Genomic DNA, 19953 nt, shown 5'->3' on the forward strand with positions numbered 1-19953 from the left:
GTCCAAAAAATCCGGCTGGCTCGTAAAGTCCTGTTATTTCCACATGTTGTGAGGGTGAAATATAGCATAAATCCGACTCCCAAGGCCATTTGGCTGCATCCAGTCCGGCGATAGCTCGCTTCACCGTCGATCAGCTGACTGACCTTATTTTTCTCGGTTTCGGTGCCAGGGCTGGATACGGTCAAGTGACCACCCAGGCACGATAGTTCTACTATCTTTACACGATATGGAGATGACGTTGCATATTCATTTGCGTACAGCGAAACCTTGTATCGACCCATTGTCGGAATTATGTTCAGCTATACAGGTGTTATTAATGCAATAAGGTTTAGCACCACAAGAAGTATATTAGCAAAGTCCTATCCACCACAAAACGATAATACCTATACCCTACCAACAAACAGACAAACAAACTTGTCGCTTGAATACTTGTAATTTCATTGTGGTCAGATGTACGCAAATCAGCTGTGATCAATCGAGCGTGACACAATCGATGTCAGTCATCAACCCGCCTGTTTGACAAAACTTTCGTTTTCGGGTTGACAGCAACACAGTGCGATATATTTGATGTCCCCGTCGACCCTCCTAATAGGGTTACCATGCGGCCTCATTTAGGGGAGCATATGTCCTCCATTTCCCAGATATGTCACCCCTTCGCCCAAATATACTCTCTTTCTGTCAGTTTGTCCTCCTTGTTAGCTCAACATATCCAAAAAACACTACGAGTAACGCAAAATGTGGGCCTAGATTACAAAAGTCGGTTACGCGGCTAAATCGGGAAAAATGACGCTATGACGGTATTGTGCAGGCTATTACGTGGATACGGGGGCCTGTGTAAACACGTGAATAGTAAAATCGCCTCAAACTCCCGTGAAAAAAGATCGAGCGCAATCGACCATGTCGGGGCCACCTTAGTACAGCCAAATGATCCCATGTCGTACCGAGAATAGCCGGGGCGGTGGTACATCATTCTCACAAGATGTACTTTGGAATGCGTGTGAAATCGTCATCGTCCGCTACTCGACTAAAGCAGAATATAGCTTTGAAGTACTCAAGTAGAAGTGGTTTAAAAGAAATGTCGTGAAATCGCTTTCTATCCTAATGATAAAGAGTAGGTCCCCATAAAATTGTCGAGCCGAAATGTAGTTGCGAAGCGATCCAGTAATTTGTAAATCTTATTTACGGGTTGAACGGTGTGTTCATTGATTAGAGAGAAGCACACACGGCGATGCCTGTATAACGAGGCTGTTCTCAAATCCACATTGTCCTCGTTATTATCGGCGAGATATGGCTTTGCAGTGACATTGCGTTCGTTAAAATACATTGATTAAACACGATTTATTCCTCATATATGGGGATCAATGGGTGAATAATGTATCGATTCTGCAATTCGGACCGCCAAGTACTTAATTTTCTCCGGCCCGCCGACCGCAGGAGTTGCCCGCCCCCTTGTATAACACGTAAATGATACAATAGCGACAGCTAGCGGTTGTCAATCATCCATAAAAATACTAACCAGTAATACAGCCCTCAAGGAAAACAACAATCCGGGAGATACGTCAAGTGTATTTCAGATACATCGTCTGTAGACCTCCAATTGCGGAGAACACCGGAGTAGCTGAAGCACTGCGTTCTGTCTAGGTCACCGAGATAAACCTTGTTTTACCAACTCGCCGACCGCCCGTGGTATGGGATAGCTGGGTCATTTCTCAAAGGTTCAGTACTCTCCGTATTTTGAGGTTATTGCACAATCTATCTCTAATATGCTGTAATATAGACAGGTCCAGACTTGTCTATTCACTTCCGTAAACTGACTTTTATAACACATTTTACACAATTAAATACACATGTTCAGTTTATTTGAAGTAATAACGGGCAAGCACATTAACTAATCATCCAGAACAAGGTGTAGAGCTTCTTTCAGATCTTGGTATACTTTCTTGATATCAGAATCCTTTTTTTGATTTGCGATGTAAAAGCAATACCAGCTTCGCATACACGAGCATATGATTGCGTATAAACCGATATTGAAGTCTTCTGAGAGCATCTTCATTATTCTCCAGTCTACACAATATTATTTTCCTCTTAGTACGTTATGTCCCTCAATCCAACAGAACAGTTGAATTGGTATTCGAAGGTATCTGATACAGACAAACTAATTCTTTAAGTTTGTTCATCGTAGCGTAACGACCATTTTTACGAATCCATAACTGTATCATTTGATATCGTTGCTCAGTTAAGTTATAGCAATCCATGTATTGGCATTCGGCAATTTCATTGTCACATAGCTCAAGTTTTTCACGTGCAAACCTATACCAGTTCATCGGGTCAATCCGATCCATTATGACGTATATATGACTAGCAGTAATCTTGGACATATTCGATCTATAGTGTACAGCGAATAATCATGTAATAAATATTACACGTTATATATTGCCTTGCACTTGGTTCAACTACAATAACAAATAAGGCGATCAACTTACGCAATAATGACGTGATCATATCTCAGCGTTACTGGAACCAAGCAAAGCCGCTTTCGTAATAACTAGAGTAATCAACTACGCAATCATAATGACGTAATCATTACTGCACATGCTTGAACTGCAATACGCAATCATAATGAAGAATATATATGTATATATCAATTTTTGCAACTTTTTAATTTTGCTCGCACTGTACGCGATTTCATGTAGATAAATGTTTTGATTATTAGGCACCCTTCCTTCACAAAAAATACGCATCATTTATGAAAGTAGGAATCTAAGCGTTGGCCATTACCACGCCAAGATGTAAGAAGACATATGAAGTTTGGGCCAACATGGGCCTCATAGAAGAGTGCCAAAAAGATCGTAAGCGAGAAAACATGGGTCGAAAAGGATTGCCCTTATGTTGACCGTAAACTTCTATATAAATGTATTTGTATGGGTGCCTGAAGTGCTGGCACCGAATAATTATGTCGTGGTAATCTGGACCCCACAGGGCAACTGACATCCCATCCCGCATTATTATTTAACAGTGAAGAAATACCAATTTTGAATCGTGCACTTCTTTTAGTTTAGTAGTCTGTGTTTAGGCGAGTTCAATATCTTTTGATTACATACCGCACAGGAAGTCGGACTGAGAGGATACAAAATTTATAGCAATATACACGCAATTATCAATATTATTGACCTAATCAATCATTAATTATACAGTCATTTTGCCAGGTCCACGTGGTCGCACCTGAATGGAGACCGGAGGTACCGAGGTCACCCAACCTCCGTAATGGCACGGGTACGAAGCGGGTACGAAGAATTTTGAACGGTGTTGCTCGGTCGCGGTTCTTGGCCTTTCAAGACCTCTGTTAGCATCAGTCTCACCCTTGGAGTGCCAATGTCAAGCGCCGTAATAGTGATCACTCGCTCATGTGTAGAATATAGAAATTGACGCCTGTCCTATTTGCACGACCCCATGTCTTTTGGTAAACCCACTAAAGCGGAAAGTCACTACCAAGCTGGACAGTGGACATTGATTGATCGTTCTCTTGTTAGCGTCGATATTCGCTCGTGCGTGCTTTCATGTCTTTGAATGTATGTTATCATCGAGTTGGGTCATAAATAGACAGGGGGACAAATTTGATGCGTTTCAACACAATATGCGTTTACCACATCTCATCCCGGCCCGTAACCGATCGTTTACCGCACTTTCTATACGATAAACGTCGCTTTTTACACATAGGTAAGCCGATGATCTGTGAAAACACAGGCGCTAACGTGTCATTTCATTATTCCTTCAACGTCACATGACCGCCTATGTAGGCTTTTTGGGTGCCCATCAATACAGTGTTGAACCTGAACGTGATCCATAGGGACCCCACTGCGTGCTATACGCCTAAATAAATATGTTTTGTCGAGTTTACACCTGGTGTGGAGCAGTGAAGGGGGGGGGGGCAAAAAGTAAATTAGGCAACACAAACCAGTTGATTACATCGATTAATATACGGGGGGTTGATAAATTTTGTCAAGTGACTTTTGAATGGATGTTATTTCTGCCAAATAAACCCCCACTCTGTATGTACTTTCAAATAGTAACGTAATTATTGGTGTTTCGTTGGGTTAAAGGCACTTTGAACGCTGCTGCTTGGTCGGTGGTATGTAGAGTGTATACTTTGTACGGCGTACATCAAGTTGAAATTTCACACTCGTCGGACAAAACACGACAAACGTCAAGCATTAAAATCAACCGGTGCTAAAATAATTCATCCGGTGAAATTACTAATAACCTATGACCCGAGTTTCCGGGTCCCCGTCATACCCGTAACTATGTGTTTGGAGGGGTGGACGTGCATTATCGGGTGTACTGTAAATTCGGCTAGTACGCCAAGTCCTGTTATTCCGACATATTGTGAGGGTAAAATCTAGAATAAATCTTACTCTCAAAGACACGTAGCCGCATGCAGTCCAGTCCGACTTCGCTCAAAACCGATGAAATTCGGGGTCCGGAAACGATTCGTGACCATCCCCGTCCAGGCAAAATGTTTCTGCTGTCTTTACGCGATATGCGGGGTTTCGTTGCATATTCATTTGCAAACAGCGAAACTCTGTATCGAACCTTTGTCGGAATTCTGTTTGGTTTGTATGTACATGTGTTGTTATTGCAGTAGGGTTCAGCACCACAAGAAGTATATTGACAAAATCTTATCCATCTCACAACGATAACAACTTTACCTGTCAGCAAACCCAACGGACATCACTCATCGTTCGAATGCTTGTAATTTTGATGCGGTGTGATGTACACAAACAAGCTGTGATCAATCGAGTGTGACACAAACGGTGTCAGTCGTCAATCTCCTGTTTGACTAAACACGCATATTCGAGTGGGCTGACAGCAATGCGATACATTTGATGTCCATATCGATCCCTATATTTATAGGGTTACTAAAGTCCTCCTCCTTTTCCCAGATATATACAACCTTCGCCCAAATGTCTTCATTTTTTGTAAATTTGTCCTTATTTTCAGCCTATAATAACAAAAAACACCACGAATAACGCGAAATGTAGGTCTGGTCGATTTCGGTGAGTGACCTTTCATTTAGCTAACTCGCACAACACAAGTAATAAACAGGTATTTCGGTACTCGAATCAGAAGAAATGACATTGTTTTCTAGTCAATCTAATGAAATTAGCGGTATAAATATAAAAATACGTCTTCCCCTATCGTAACTTGCAACCTGAGAAAAACGTGTACCGCAAAATATCCTCAACACCCCCCAACAAAACATAGTTGCGACAAATATCATACTATGGACGTATTGACTCGGCGGAGTGCTACCGTAAGAGAAATGCTATTTGACCCCGTCGACCTAGCCTTGGATTTACAGTTCGAAAAATTCCACCAGAAGAAGCTGTGATCGACTGTCGCAATCGATGACGTTTGTCGTGTTTTGTCCGACGAGTGTAAAATTTCAACTTGATGTACGCCGTACAAAGTATACACTCTACATACCACCGACCAAGCAGCAGCGTTCAAAGTGCCTTTAACCCAACGAAACACCAATAATTACGTTACTATTTGAAAGTACATACAGAGTGGGGGTTTATTTGGCAGAAATAACATCCATTCAAAAGTCACTTGACAAAATTTATCAACCCCCCGTATATTAATCGATGTAATCAATTGGTTTGTGTTGTCTAATTTACTTTTTGCCCCCCCCCCCCCCTTCACTGCTCCACACCAGGTGTAAACTCGACAAAACATATTTATTTAGGCGTATAGCACGCAGTGGGGTCCCTATGGATCACGTTCAGGTTCAACACTGTATTGATGGGCACCCAAAAAGCCTACATAGGCGGTCATGTGACGTTGAAGGAATAATGAAATGACACGTTAGCGCCTGTGTTTTCACAGATCATCGGCTTACCTATGTGTAAAAAGCGACGTTTATCGTATAGAAAGTGCGGTAAACGATCGGTTACGGGCCGGGATGAGATGTGGTAAACGCATATTGTGTTGAAACGCATCAAATTTGTCCCCCTGTCTATTTATGACCCAACTCGATGATAACATACATTCAAAGACATGAAAGCACGCACGAGCGAATATCGACGCTAACAAGAGAACGATCAATCAATGTCCACTGTCCAGCTTGGTAGTGACTTTCCGCTTTAGTGGGTTTACCAAAAGACATGGGGTCGTGCAAATAGGACAGGCGTCAATTTCTATATTCTACACATGAGCGAGTGATCACTATTACGGCGCTTGACATTGGCACTCCAAGGGTGAGACTGATGCTAACAGAGGTCTTGAAAGGCCAAGAACCGCGACCGAGCAACACCGTTCAAAATTCTTCGTACCCGCTTCGTACCCGTGCCATTACGGAGGTTGGGTGACCTCGGTATGATCGTATCTATCGAATACCTGTGAATGTCGGTGTGACCATTAGATTTGTGTCTGCTAATTGTTGTTTCCGGTCTTTGTCTGATGAATTAACCCGCTCTCCATCACATTGTCAGTAGAGAGAATACAGTTGCCGTATCGTTGTTATCGAAAATACTCCCTACGCAAGGTCACCTGTTTCGGTTGCCCAATGCCCATTCCATCTCGCCTCACATTGATACAATTAAGAATCCTTTGACCGAATGTAGCACTTTTGACCTATCCGGTCTCCATTCAGGTGCGACCACGTGGACCTGGTAAAATGACTGTATAATTAATGATTGATTAGGTCAATAATATTGATAATTGCGTGTATATTGCTATAAATTTTGTATCCTCTCAGTCCGACTTCCTGTGCGGTATGTAATCAAAAGATATTGAACTCGCCTATACACAGACTACTAAACTAAAAGAAGTGCACGATTCAAAATTGGTATTTCTTCACTGTTAAATAATAATGCGGGATGGGATGTCAGTTGCCCTGTGGGGTCCAGATTACCACGACATAATTATTCGGTGCCAGCACTTTAGGCACCCATACAAATACATTTATATAGAAGTTTACGGTCAACATAAGGGCAATCCTTTTCGACCCATGTTTTCTCGCTTACGATCTTTTTGGCACTCTTCTATGAGGCCCATGTTGTCCCAAACTTCATATGTCTTCTTACATCTTGGCGTGGTAATGGCCAACGCTTAGATTCCTACTTTCATAAATGATGCGTATTTTTTGTGAAGGAAGGGTGCCTAATAATCAAAACATTTATCTACATGAAATCGCGTACAGTGCGAGCAAAATTAAAAAGTTGCAAAAATTGATATATACATATATATTCTTCATTATGATTGCGTATTGCAGTTCAAGCATGTGCAGTAATGATTACGTCATTATGATTGCGTAGTTGATTACTCTAGTTATTACGAAAACGGCTTTGCTTGGTTCCAGTAACGCTGAGATATGATCACGTCATTATTGCGTAAGTTGATCGCCTTATTTGTTATTGTAGTTGAACCAAGTGCAAGGCAATATATAACGTGTAATATTTATTACATGATTATTCGCTGTACACTATAGATCGAATATGTCCAAGATTACTGCTAGTCATATATACGTCATAATGGATCGGATTGACCCGATGAACTGGTATAGGTTTGCACGTGAAAAACTTGAGCTATGTGACAATGAAATTGCCGAATGCCAATACATGGATTGCTATAACTTAACTGAGCAACGATATCAAATGATACAGTTATGGATTCGTAAAAATGGTCGTTACGCTTCGATGAACAAACTTAAAGAATTAGATTGTCTGTATCAGATACCTTCGAATACCAATTCAACTGTTCTGTTGGATTGAGAGACATAACGTACTAAGAGGAAAATAATATTGTGTAGACTGGAGAATAATGAAGATGCTCTCAGAAGACTTCAATATCGGTTTATACGCAATCATATGCTCGTGTATGCGAAGCTGGTATTGCTTTTACATCGCAAATCAAAAAAAGGATTCTGATATCAAGAAAGTATACCAAGATCTCAAAGAAGCTCTACACCTTGTTCTGGATGATTAGTTAATGTGCTTGCCCGTTATTACTTCAAATAAACTGAACATGTGTATTTAATTGTGTAAAATGTGTTATAAAAGTCAGTTTACGGAAGTGAATAGACAAGTCTGGACCTGTCTATATTACAGCATATTAGAGATAGATTGTGCAATAACCTCAAAATACGGAGAGTACTGAACCTTTGAGAAATGACCCAGCTATCCCATACCACGGGCGGTCGGCGAGTTGGTAAAACAAGGTTTATCTCGGTGACCTAGACAGAACGCAGTGCTTCAGCTACTCCGGTGTTCTCCGCAATTGGAGGTCTACAGACGATGTATCTGAAATACACTTGACGTATCTCCCGGATTGTTGTTTTCCTTGAGGGCTGTATTACTGGTTAGTATTTTTATGGATGATTGACAACCGCTAGCTGTCGCTATTGTATCATTTACGTGTTATACAAGGGGGCGGGCAACTCCTGCGGTCGGCGGGCCGGAGAAAATTAAGTACTTGGCGGTCCGAATTGCAGAATCGATACATTATTCACCCATTGATCCCCATATATGAGGAATAAATCGTGTTTAATCAATGTATTTTAACGAACGCAATGTCACTGCAAAGCCATATCTCGCCGATAATAACGAGGACAATGTGGATTTGAGAACAGCCTCGTTATACAGGCATCGCCGTGTGTGCTTCTCTCTAATCAATGAACACACCGTTCAACCCGTAAATAAGATTTACAAATTACTGGATCGCTTCGCAACTACATTTCGGCTCGACAATTTTATGGGGACCTACTCTTTATCATTAGGATAGAAAGCGATTTCACGACATTTCTTTTAAACCACTTCTACTTGAGTACTTCAAAGCTATATTCTGCTTTAGTCGAGTAGCGGACGATGACGATCTCACACGCATTCCAAAGTACATCTTGTGAGAATGATGTACCACCGCCCCGGCTATTCTCGGTACGACATGGGATCATTTGGATATACTAAGGTGGCCCCGACATGGTCGATTGCGCTCGATCTTTTTTCACGGGAGTTTGAGGCGATTTTACTATTCACGTGTTTACACAGGCCCCCGTATCCACGTAATAGCCTGCACAATACCGTCATAGCGTCATTTTTCCCGATTTAGCCGCGTAACCGACTTTTGTAATCTAGGCCCACATTTTGCGTTACTCGTAGTGTTTTTTTTGGATATGTTGAGCTAACAAGGAGGACAAACTGACAGAAAGAGAGTATATTTGGGCGAAGGGGTGACATATCTGGGAAATGGAGGACATATGCTCCCCTAAATGAGGCCGCATGGTAACCCTATTAGGAGGGTCGACGGGGACATCAAATATATCGCACTGTGTTGCTGTCAACCCGAAAACGAAAGTTTTGTCAAACAGGCGGGTTGATGACTGACATCGATTGTGTCACGCTCGATTGATCACAGCTGATTTGCGTACATCTGACCACAATGAAATTACAAGTATTCAAGCGACAAGTTTGTTTGTCTGTTTGTTGGTAGGGTATAGGTATTATCGTTTTGTGGTGGATAGGACTTTGCTAATATACTTCTTGTGGTGCTAAACCTTATTGCATTAATAACACCTGTATAGCTGAACATAATTCCGACAATGGGTCGATACAAGGTTTCGCTGTACGCAAATGAATATGCAACGTCATCTCCATATCGTGTAAAGATAGTAGAACTATCGTGCCTGGGTGGTCACTTGACCGTATCCAGCCCTGGCACCGAAACCGAGAAAAATAAGGTCAGTCAGCTGATCGACGGTGAAGCGAGCTATCGCCGGACTGGATGCAGCCAAATGGCCTTGGGAGTCGGATTTATGCTATATTTCACCCTCACAACATGTGGAAATAACAGGACTTTACGAGCCAGCCGGATTTTTTGGACTTTGATTCAGCAACCCGAGTCGGGGTGGAGTCAGATTTCGAAATCTCCCCGCTCATCTTTACACCTCATCGAAAGCAGGCTAGATTGCATCACGTGATCTGGCACAATTCATCCTCATTATTGCACCACCGCATACAAAGTTTCGCTGTACGCAAATGAATGTACAACGACACTCCCCTTACAGCATTGCCTTTGAGAGTTGGATTTATGTTACATTTTACCCAGCCTAATATATGGAGAAACCAGTACTTTACGTGCCAGTCGGATTTTTTGGACTTTGATTTTGCAATCCTATAGTCGCAGTGGATTCCGATTTCGAAATCTCCCACTCTACTGTTGTACACCTCACCTCAGGCTATAGATCGCATAACGTATGATCTACCACAATTCATTGCCATTATTGCACCACCGAGCGCGTTTCAGCCAAATAAGGTCAGCCCACTGATCCCAACGGGTCATTGTTATGGCTGTTGTGTTGCGGTTACCCGATTGTTCTAAACAATGCCGATATTTCAGACTTGGAGGACATATTCTAGGTGGATCAGCACACGATCAATATTTTAATTTATATTTTCGGAATCGGTGCAACAGTAGCTTTCGATCAAGACCAGATTCAATAATTTCTGCGCTCGGGAAGATAGCTTTTGGATTGCCAGAAATCCTACAGTCGCTTACGCAAAACAATTCTTCATTCCAGCCCCGGCGAAGCGGAGCGAAGCTGCAAAATTGATCGTTGCCATTCCATGTTTAATTTCTATAATAACACTCTGTCGAGTCAGTATATCCGTAGTATGATGCTGCAAATATGCTTGGAGGTATTGGCATAACACGTGTTGAGGATATATTTACGACACATACGCGAACACAACTGACTGTCTGCAGCGAAATTTGTCGACTTCGAGCGACAGTGCGTGGCTGCCGAAGCAATAGTTCCTTAGTATGATATTGTAAATATGCGTGGAGGTGTTGGCATAACAAGTGTTGAGGATATGTTACGGTACACAGCTGATTGTCTGCAGCGAAATGAGTCGCTCTCGAACGACACGTGCGTCGTGCGTGGCGAGCTCGCGATCGATATATATCGTACAGACGGGTAAAGCATCGCGGTAAATTGTATATCATGTACAGACACCGTCATGATTAAGCTTGACCAGACGTGAAGCAGTAAAAAGAACCCATCATAAATACATTGTTTGGTTTGGACTGTCTATGTCCTATATGAAGACGCTAGAACGCGGTAAAGGTGTGGAACAGCAATTACACCAATTATTAGGTACGTAAAATCGGTAGTTAACACGTTGATGTGAGCTAAATTGAGAATCAGCTATTTCTTCAATTAGTTATTTTTTTTACTCATAATGTTACTTTATTTAAGTTAATCTATGCTGGGGCGCCTAATACACATTTCCACTACACGGCATTCCTTGTTGTCCTCGATATGACACGCATATTTATAACCATAACAGAACATTTCTCGTTACTGTCTGGGTCGACAACAAATTAATGGGGTCAAGTACGACAGTATGAGACAGACAACAAGCGCCACTTTGTATAGCCGAGCCTATTGACATCTAAAACACGCACCAGGATCTCACGGATTAGGGGAAAACTATACTGACGTCACGACCGGCAATTATGACCCACCGTACACGAAATTGAATCAACCGCGGAACGACAAGTCACCCAGGGTGGTTTGACGGACTATTGTTCCCAAGCCACGAGATTGGACCACGGAACAACAGGTCAGGGCAGGCAACTATGATCAAGCCCCGTCGTCCGGGATCTCACATACGGACCCGAGGAAATTATTCCCAAGCCTCGTCGTGTTTACCACGTAATTGGATTAATCAACCCACCGCGGAACGACAAGTCAAGACAGGAGAACTATACCGATTCGTCGGCGTGCATACCATTGAAATTAAAGGCCAATCCATTGTTGCTCGAGCGAAATATAAAAAATACTAAATACGCAAGTCTCGTGTCCAGAGGTCAGGCGAGGCAGAATCAGGAGTGGAAAAGTACAAGTAGAAGTACTCCAGTCTCATTTCTGAGTACAAAGGTCAATCCAGATTCTTTGTTCGTTTTCTCTCTATCGTTAATTATTCCCCCTTTTTTTATTGCCGCACACAGGGTCATAAAAGTATTGCTGCAAAATTGAGAATGAGCTAATTCTTTCAGTATCTTTTATATTGATAATTCTTGTTTGTTTAAGTTAAATCATGTTTTGGCACATTCCGCCCATTTACCTAACTATTTGTGCAATTTACATCGTGATTGATACTCAACATTTGATATAACATCCAAAACCATCACGAACGCATTTACGTAACAAAATGCACATTTTATCCTCACGCCTAATCACGGTAAAACCAATTCATTTCACAGGAAGTGATCCGTTTGTGTATTGATGAACACTCATTGTACGCGTAACTTTTACGATCGTGTTCGCTGCAAATCCGTACTTAACATTAGCTGGAATGTTGTATATCAAATACTTCCGTCTTCTGTTCTGTAATCACGCATGTTGAAATTGATTGATTTGACGAAATCGGCGACTCATTCACTGAAACGTTCGAATTGCATTAGATTCAAATGCAACAACCCACCCAGCTAATACACCCTGCTCTGTAGCGTGTGAACATGCAAAATTAAATATAAACCACATCTTAGAATGTACGTCGCATAACAAAAATGCTAGTATTTGGATTCATAATTCGCTGTAGCGAAATCATCAGTATATGATCTAAAAGCGATTTTTTTACTTTGCTCTCTTTCTTTCTCTCCGTCTCTTTAAAGTCCTTTGCCGATGCCGGTTCTCGCCACTGTCTCTTTTCTGTAACAAATTTCTATAATCCTTGTGTGGCTCAATAGTTTTTACTTTACAGTAACATTGTAATGACGTCACCCTGTCCTTGCAAAAGCGCCTTCGCACGCACAGCGAAAATAATGCTTTCAATGCCATAAACGCATCTTAATTTCTATACGTGATCTCTCAGTGATCACATTGCGATTTCCCTCCGTGATGCGAGTCTGAATCCATCAAGTGCACGCTTGCAAACCGAAAAACGACTATATGTCACGTACGCAAGAGATGTTATGTTTGTGATGAAGTAATCACATGTCTCTTGGATCTGTTTATGTTCGTCTGGACGCGGCCTGATCACGATGTGTGAATTGTTGGCGAGGTAGTTTTCATGAATCGCTATAGATTCGTTGGCGCGCCAATATCCGGGCCGGATAACATCTGCATTGCCGACATTTATTATATATTTCTCGTACGTCAGCTTGCTGGCGGCGTGCAATCAAAGCCAAAGAACGAAACAAGTCATGCCGGATATCTGTTGGAGATTGTACAATCAGGACTTTCGCTCGTTTCGAATGCAGCTGTTCCTCATGAGATGTAAATGTTTTATAGATAAACTGAATTGCTTCTTTCAATTCCTTCCGAGCCAATGGTTGAAAGCCAGGCCGTGCGGGTGACAGATCTTCTAACAAGTTTGCAATTTTGCTTCCAAACAATATGACATGAAATGGAACTCTGTCGCGTGTTTTACCAAGTATCTCTCTTTTTTATGGGGTCATTGCCGCTATATCGCTAAATTAAAAGGCATTTAACGGTTTTCGTTTTTATCAACATCCCAATGTTCATAAACTTTAGCGTGACTCAAATACAGAGGTGGTCAATGCATTCAAGAAAAAAACTCCAGTAGAAGTAGAAGTAGCGACAAAATCCTACTGTAGTACACGTAGAACTAGTACTTTTTGAACCAGCCCACAATTACTTCAAGCGAAAGTAGAATGGCCTGGCTTTGAATTCTAGTCATGTGAGTTAGTAGTTTTTGATAGCAATCACCGACCGGCAAATGCTGGGAACTGACAAGTGACATATGTGCACAGTGCGGTGAGCTGCGTTCGTGTTGCCGCATCCCAGAAGGTATAAATTTTCAACAGCATATAGGAATTCTACCGCATAATGTGATGCAAATGATAGGTATGCTCCTGAACCGTGGTTAACCTATTTTTCTACACCGCATCTTTCAAGAGAATGTCATGGTATGGTGCAGGGGCGGGCAACTTCTCCAGTCGGCGGGCAGGATATAGGAAAATTAAGTACTTGGCGGGCCGGATTCCTGAATCGAGCGAGATAGTGTAATGGTTATGCGTCCGGCTTCTCGATCGGTAGTTCGTGGGTTCGGCCGGGGGGGTACACGCGACGTTTGTTGGCTAAATGACGTCACATATAGTGTATTCCGGCGTGGTGGTCACCAACCCGACTCCAAATCCGACTCCGAGTCCACATATTTTCAATATACCGACTCCGACTCTTGAGTCTTTAAACGTACCGACTCAGACTCGGGCTCCGACTCCGACTCCAACAGTATTACCAAAAGTATATCCCACATTGACGTGCAAATGACTATCATAAAATCATTAAACATATGCAATGCATACATATGATAAACGATGGCATGGAAAATTGTTTCATTGTGGCACAGCTCGAGTAGTCTACCAGCACTTACTCAAGTAATCACTAGGATATACAGTCTTTCTTAATCATTTGTTCGTCCCAAGCAGCTGACCTATACGGATATTTTTAATTTTGTCAAGTAGGAAGCAGCGTTTCGTTATATTTACATCAATTTTACAAAACCAGACAATGTATTTATTCTGTGAGAGTATCATATGGTATAATTTCAAAAATTGCATGAATTTGTGACTGCATCGCGAAGATGCATATTGCGATTTTCATCCTCTATGCAACTGAATTGTAATTTACAAAGAATGTCCAATTTTATCTATATCAGGGATGGCCAAGATTGTCGTCCAAAATGCCACATGAGATTTACGGGCCATTGCGAGGGCCACTTGAATGTTGATGACCATTTTTAGTCGTCCGATAGGAACGAACTGGTAATTTTGAAAGCAATACTTGTATTACTACGGTTTGAAATTGATGACAATTATATCATGAAAACTCTGTGTGCAACTGTGCAGTGCGCATTCGTGTCGGAGTCAGGGTAATTTTCACAATCTCCGACTCCGGCTCCAGCCCCTACAGGTTTCACGACTCCGAGTCCATTAAGCGAAGATAAGCCTACTCCGACTCCACCGACTCCGACTCCACAGTCCTAATCCATGCCAGACATAATGCTGTCCGGCTGCATGCATACAATATCTGTTTACAATGAGACCAGCAATCGCTACCTACATCTGGGTACTCAACTGCGAGTCACGTGTTGCGCATGTGGGTTAGTTATATATAGTTTTATGCCAAGAAGTTCCAATAAACATGATTCATAACAAAAATTCAGAGTGATATATGTTACCACGTTGCTGTAAACGCCAGACTTGGCACTGGATTGCAGTCAAATCAGACACCGTTGCCGTCACGCAGTGACAACGATATTTTAGCGACTGATCGAACCATGTACGGTCACAAGAATGCAATATTGGTTGCCGACCAAAATATGTTCATACCTCCCAGTAATTCCGATGTCTAGGCACGAATTTGATACCTAAATTATAAAGACAAAAAGGAAGAACTGCACATTATATAAAGGCGAGCTGACAACCGAACTTGTTAGAGCACGTTCTACCAACGAAGTAGCTGTTAAACCAGGCTGGATTGAGACTTCCGAAAGAGACCGTAACGAGGTATATTTAAAAGTGGTGATAATATCAGTTTCAAGATCATCTTATGCCATTATAGGATGGACTGACGACGATGCGGGCTAACATGAATTCAAAATATAGCATTTTTAAATTTTGATATTGGATATTTCCAAATCCTTTCACTCTCACTATCCCTCCTCGATATCGCTGCTATACTCTGTTACTCCCACCTTAGCTTCTACGGCTGAAGCCGGTGACAAACTTGTTCATTCATTTGCTGTCTGCACTATGGCAGCGTTAATACGGGATGATTCTTGTCGAACTTAGTATTTGCTGCACCCGCACACCAATATAGCGACCCGGGTGAAAAGTTCCGACTCGGAATCATAATATATGAGAGCGACGTGGTGATTACATATCAATCACTTGATAAAGGAGCGCCATGCACTAACGCGATAAATGACCTCTATACTGCGTTCCGAGTGAAATAGATCATACCAAAGTGAGTACAAAGGCCTAATACAGGCTGCGCATTTTCGTCACTGTGCGAGACGTGGAACTTGCGTCCTGCGATCTACTGAGTATTGGAGCCCAACATTTGTCATTCACTGAGTAAAGTTCTTGTCATTATTATGAAACCTATTGCAGAACTGGAGCCGATATAAGGTTCGAATTTGAATGAAGTTTTTTCTTGAATAAGTGAATGGCGGTATCAAGATTGTATATTGCTTTCAAGACTTGACCTATAGGTTACAGCTAATTAAAGGCGAGCAGCATGCGGCCATGTCGTTCAATCGTCTAATCCAGTGGTTCTTAACCTGGGGGTAATTACCCCCAAAGGGGTAATTTACCAATTTGTGGGGGGTAATTCGGGCTTTTCTTCATATACTTATTACGTTGCACTAAAATATCTTCAGTCGTAAACATGAATGCAGGCTAACGTAGATTTTTGTAAGTTTGTTTACATTTCGCTTTTACTTATACCTTCTGTGACATCATTGTAGGCTAACTATTAATGATTTTGATTATGAATGGCAGGGCCAACTGTAGTATTGTAAGCTGTCGTATTGTAATTGTAATACTGTACGGTTACTGTTAGTATTGCCAGTTGTAGTGGTCCAGTCTAGTCAGAGTAATCAAGTATCGTACAGATGGTGCTCCGTCTATGATTGGTTACAAACCTGGTTTCAAGGGATTAATACACAATATTGCGCCTCATGTATCATCACACATTGTTTGATTCATCGCTTTGCTTCGGCTATGCAAATTCTACCACCAGGCCTTCGAGAAGTGTTGCATGATGTGGTAAAAATTGTAAATCACATTTGTGCAAATGCAACAACATCGAGAATATTTGCTTTTCTTTGCGAAGAATTTGGAGTTGATTATAAAGTTCTGTTGTTACACACTGAGGTAAGGTGTTTATCGGGCGGAAAAGTACTGAATCGTTTGCTCCAGCTACGAGATGAACTGACTGCGTTACTCGAACAGGAACAAGGCACGAAAGGAGAATATTTATCCAACCAAATAAAAATCAAAAGTTTTTGGTTGAAGGTGGCTTACTTGGCGGAAGTAAACGCCCTAAATTTGATGCTACAAGGAGGTCGTCAGTGGTTGCACACTACTCAAGACAACGTAGCTTCTTTCAAAAGCAAGATGCAATTTTATGAAATAATGATACAAAAATGAGACACGGGCATGTTTACAAATTTGACCATGCTTATGCAGTCTGATCCAAACATGAAATGCAACTTTACTAAGGCTATTGTTAGCCATCTGAACGCAATTGTTACCGCTCTTGAAAAGTACTTTCCTGGAATGGAAGGACGACAAAAAGAACTTTGTTGATTAGTAAGCCATTCTCGATCGAAGAGGCATGCATCTGCGATGACGATATGTCAGCTAAAATAGAGTTTCTTGGACTGAGTGAAGATTCAAATCTCAAAATCAACTTTACAAGGGAAAATATAGGAGACTTTTGGGTTAGGCTTCAAACACCCAATCCTTTCCAGAAGAGCATTGAGCTTGTTGATTCAATTTCCTTCCACTTATTGCTGTGAAGTAGGATTTTCTGCAATGGTGTCTATCAAAACGAAATATCGAAACAACCTTGCGATTGACAATGACATGAGATGCTGTTTATCCTCCACTTTGCCTATATTTGACCACTTCATAGCACGGAAACAGTATTAGCCTTCCCATTGAATTGATTACTTTTCAAAGGCTTCTGTGTGTATATCATGGCGACATCATTGTGTCGTTTTACGAATAAATGATTGTCATTCGTAATTTGTTGTGTTTTTAAAATGGGGGTAATTGAACTCCGTCATTTACTTCCCGGGGGTAACGACACGAAAAAGGTTAAGAACCACTGATCTAATCGATTGTTCTAAGATCGTCTGTCGGTGAACGATTGACCAAGTCTGGTTCCCGCCAGCCAAAAAAGCGAAATAACCTACAGTATTGGTCTGTAAAGATAGGTTACAAAATATCCAGAAAGGAATCGTGAATAGAAGTTTTGTCACAGGAGACACTATACCAGGCAACGCAACTTTTCCGCTAATCTCAACCAATTAAGTCACAAATTGAATATAAATAAATATGCTTTACGCTCGTCACAGGCAGACGAACATTTTGAAACGACCTCAGAATAACTCACGGTAGATTGATCCACCACATCCAGTGTTGGTATCAAGTCACTACCTTCGAGTCACGAGTCATTTCGAGTCATTGCACATTTTGACTCGAGTCAAGTCAAGTCAATCGATTTTCAAAGGTGACTCGAGTCAAGACGAGTCAAGTCGAGTCAAGTCACGAGTCAAGTCACATTTCAAGTCAAGTTTCGTTTTCGAAGTATGATGCATTATTACGTCATTGTAATTTGCTAGCTGTCTGAAATACAGATTGAGTGGTCATTACTTCCGAACCGATGAACGAATACAGAGTTAAATATACTCGCAAGAAGACGATGTATCGCTCACATATACGTAGAACTGTTAAACTACGTATTTGCATAGCCTCCGTTTACAGTTACCAGCCAAAATAGAGAATAGACATACATAATTATAAGATGCAACACATTACCCATTTACAAATTGATGATACAATTCGAGCCCGCGCCAATGATTGAGAATTATATAAACTATATTCGATTTCAAGAAGACAAAAGGTTTGGTTTGGTTAGGGTAAGAACAGAGAAAAGAAATAGACAACGTAAGCTGTAAGCTTCAATCACTTCATTTGCGGTCAATTTATTTGTGAGAGAACAATCGAGACTTAGTGAAACGCACAATATTTGATTGATTATTCGCTCTCACGGGATACACCAGTGTTTCGCGAACAATCCTAATATATGCAAGATACAGTGTTTTTTATCCACACCGATTACTTGATGACTTGAAATTGATTCGTGAATTTTGGTCCGAGTCACGAGTCAATCCACATTTCTGATACGCCGAGTCAAGTCAAGTCATTTTAGCAAAGTGACTCGAGTCAAGTCAAGTCATGCGAAAAAGGTGACTCGAGTCTGACTCGAGTCAAGTTTTGACTCGAGTCATCCCAACACTGCTACATACTCATTATACGCTGCTGACTATTGTCGGACACAGGCTGTGGCTGTTCATACAAAATTATTATGGAGGGATCATCATAATATATGTATCTGATGTGGTTGATTTTTGTTCACGGTTTTAAATACAATTAGTAAATAATATTTCTATCGCCCGAGTTAATAGAGCGAAATAGTATATCGATTCACGCAATATTGTATTGTATTGGTGAAAGGTGGAGCTTATTAATGTTTCGATATTGTAATTCTGCAGCCCAAGGCGCCAAACTGATTGCAAAAGTGACTCCTCCCCCGTTCTGGGTACAATTTTGTAGTTGCTCAATATGAGGTTTCCTGACAATTTTTAACTTTCAACTTCTGAATTTCTACGTAACATTAGATGGAAATATTTGTTCCTTTCTTGCTATTTTTGTTTGCCTTCAACACATCGCCAACGTGGGCAACAAGCGATCGACTCTCGCATTTCAAAGGAATTGTCTGCAACCAGTGCCAGCAATGGTGTGAGAACACGGATTTAGTCCCGGTGGGCAGTGTTAGGGTAGGTAAAGCTGGCCCCCGCGGAGCTCGTGGCCCCCCCGGCCCTCAAGGTATCGTTAACATGACTTTAGTCGAACAAAGCATGGATAGAAAAATCAAGGAAGGTGAGATTTCAATCGCTATCACTCGCTGAGTGACTTTTATGGGCTCTGTGCTTTCTAGCTCTTCAAATGTTCGCTCCGAGAAGTTGTGATGGCGCCAAATTGGAATCAGCATTAGCCCGCAATGACTCTGGGGGTGTCTTCAATTTTTACATCCCCACAGTTGGATTCAGGGGTGTGTTTTGTGACGTAAGTGACGAAGGTGGAAACTGGACCGTAAGTTGAATGCGAGATTTTATTTAAAAAAATGAGATATAT

At 41.5% G+C, this 19953-nt stretch overlaps 2 protein-coding genes across 4 annotated transcripts in view; one reads left to right on the forward strand and one right to left on the reverse strand.

The window, feature by feature from the left end:
* LOC145435238 (uncharacterized) overlaps positions 1 to 12902 on the reverse strand; it is a 28425-nt gene extending 15523 nt beyond the window's left edge. The window contains exons 1-2 of one of the 2 annotated variants that reach the window (XM_080312579.1): positions 12639 to 12902; positions 6550 to 6668 (exon numbers count right to left, since the gene is read on the reverse strand). In XM_080312579.1, the coding sequence (XP_080168705.1) occupies positions 6550 to 6578 (29 nt within the window). In that variant the 5' untranslated portion in view covers positions 6579 to 6668; positions 12639 to 12902. Of the gene's footprint in view, positions 1 to 6549; positions 7276 to 12638 lie in introns of those variants that run through there. The other variant, XM_080312580.1, reaches the window with a different exon arrangement.
* Positions 1 to 19953, forward strand: part of LOC145435198 (microfibril-associated glycoprotein 4-like) — a 287005-nt gene that overhangs the window by 263834 nt on the left and 3218 nt on the right. Inside the window, exons 1-2 of one of the 2 annotated variants that reach the window (XM_080312525.1) lie at positions 15492 to 19698; positions 19757 to 19911. The exons of the other annotated variant lie outside the window; for it this stretch is intronic. Coding sequence (XP_080168651.1) covers positions 19437 to 19698; positions 19757 to 19911 — 417 coding nt within the window. The 5' untranslated portion in view covers positions 15492 to 19436. Of the gene's footprint in view, positions 1 to 15491; positions 19699 to 19756; positions 19912 to 19953 lie in introns of those variants that run through there. 2 annotated transcript variants of the gene reach the window in all.

This window comes from Botryllus schlosseri, chromosome 3 (assembly GCF_051294905.1).
Source record: "Botryllus schlosseri isolate E-star chromosome 3, Bs_hap1, whole genome shotgun sequence".
Classification (NCBI taxonomy): Eukaryota; Metazoa; Chordata; class Ascidiacea; order Stolidobranchia; family Styelidae; genus Botryllus; species Botryllus schlosseri.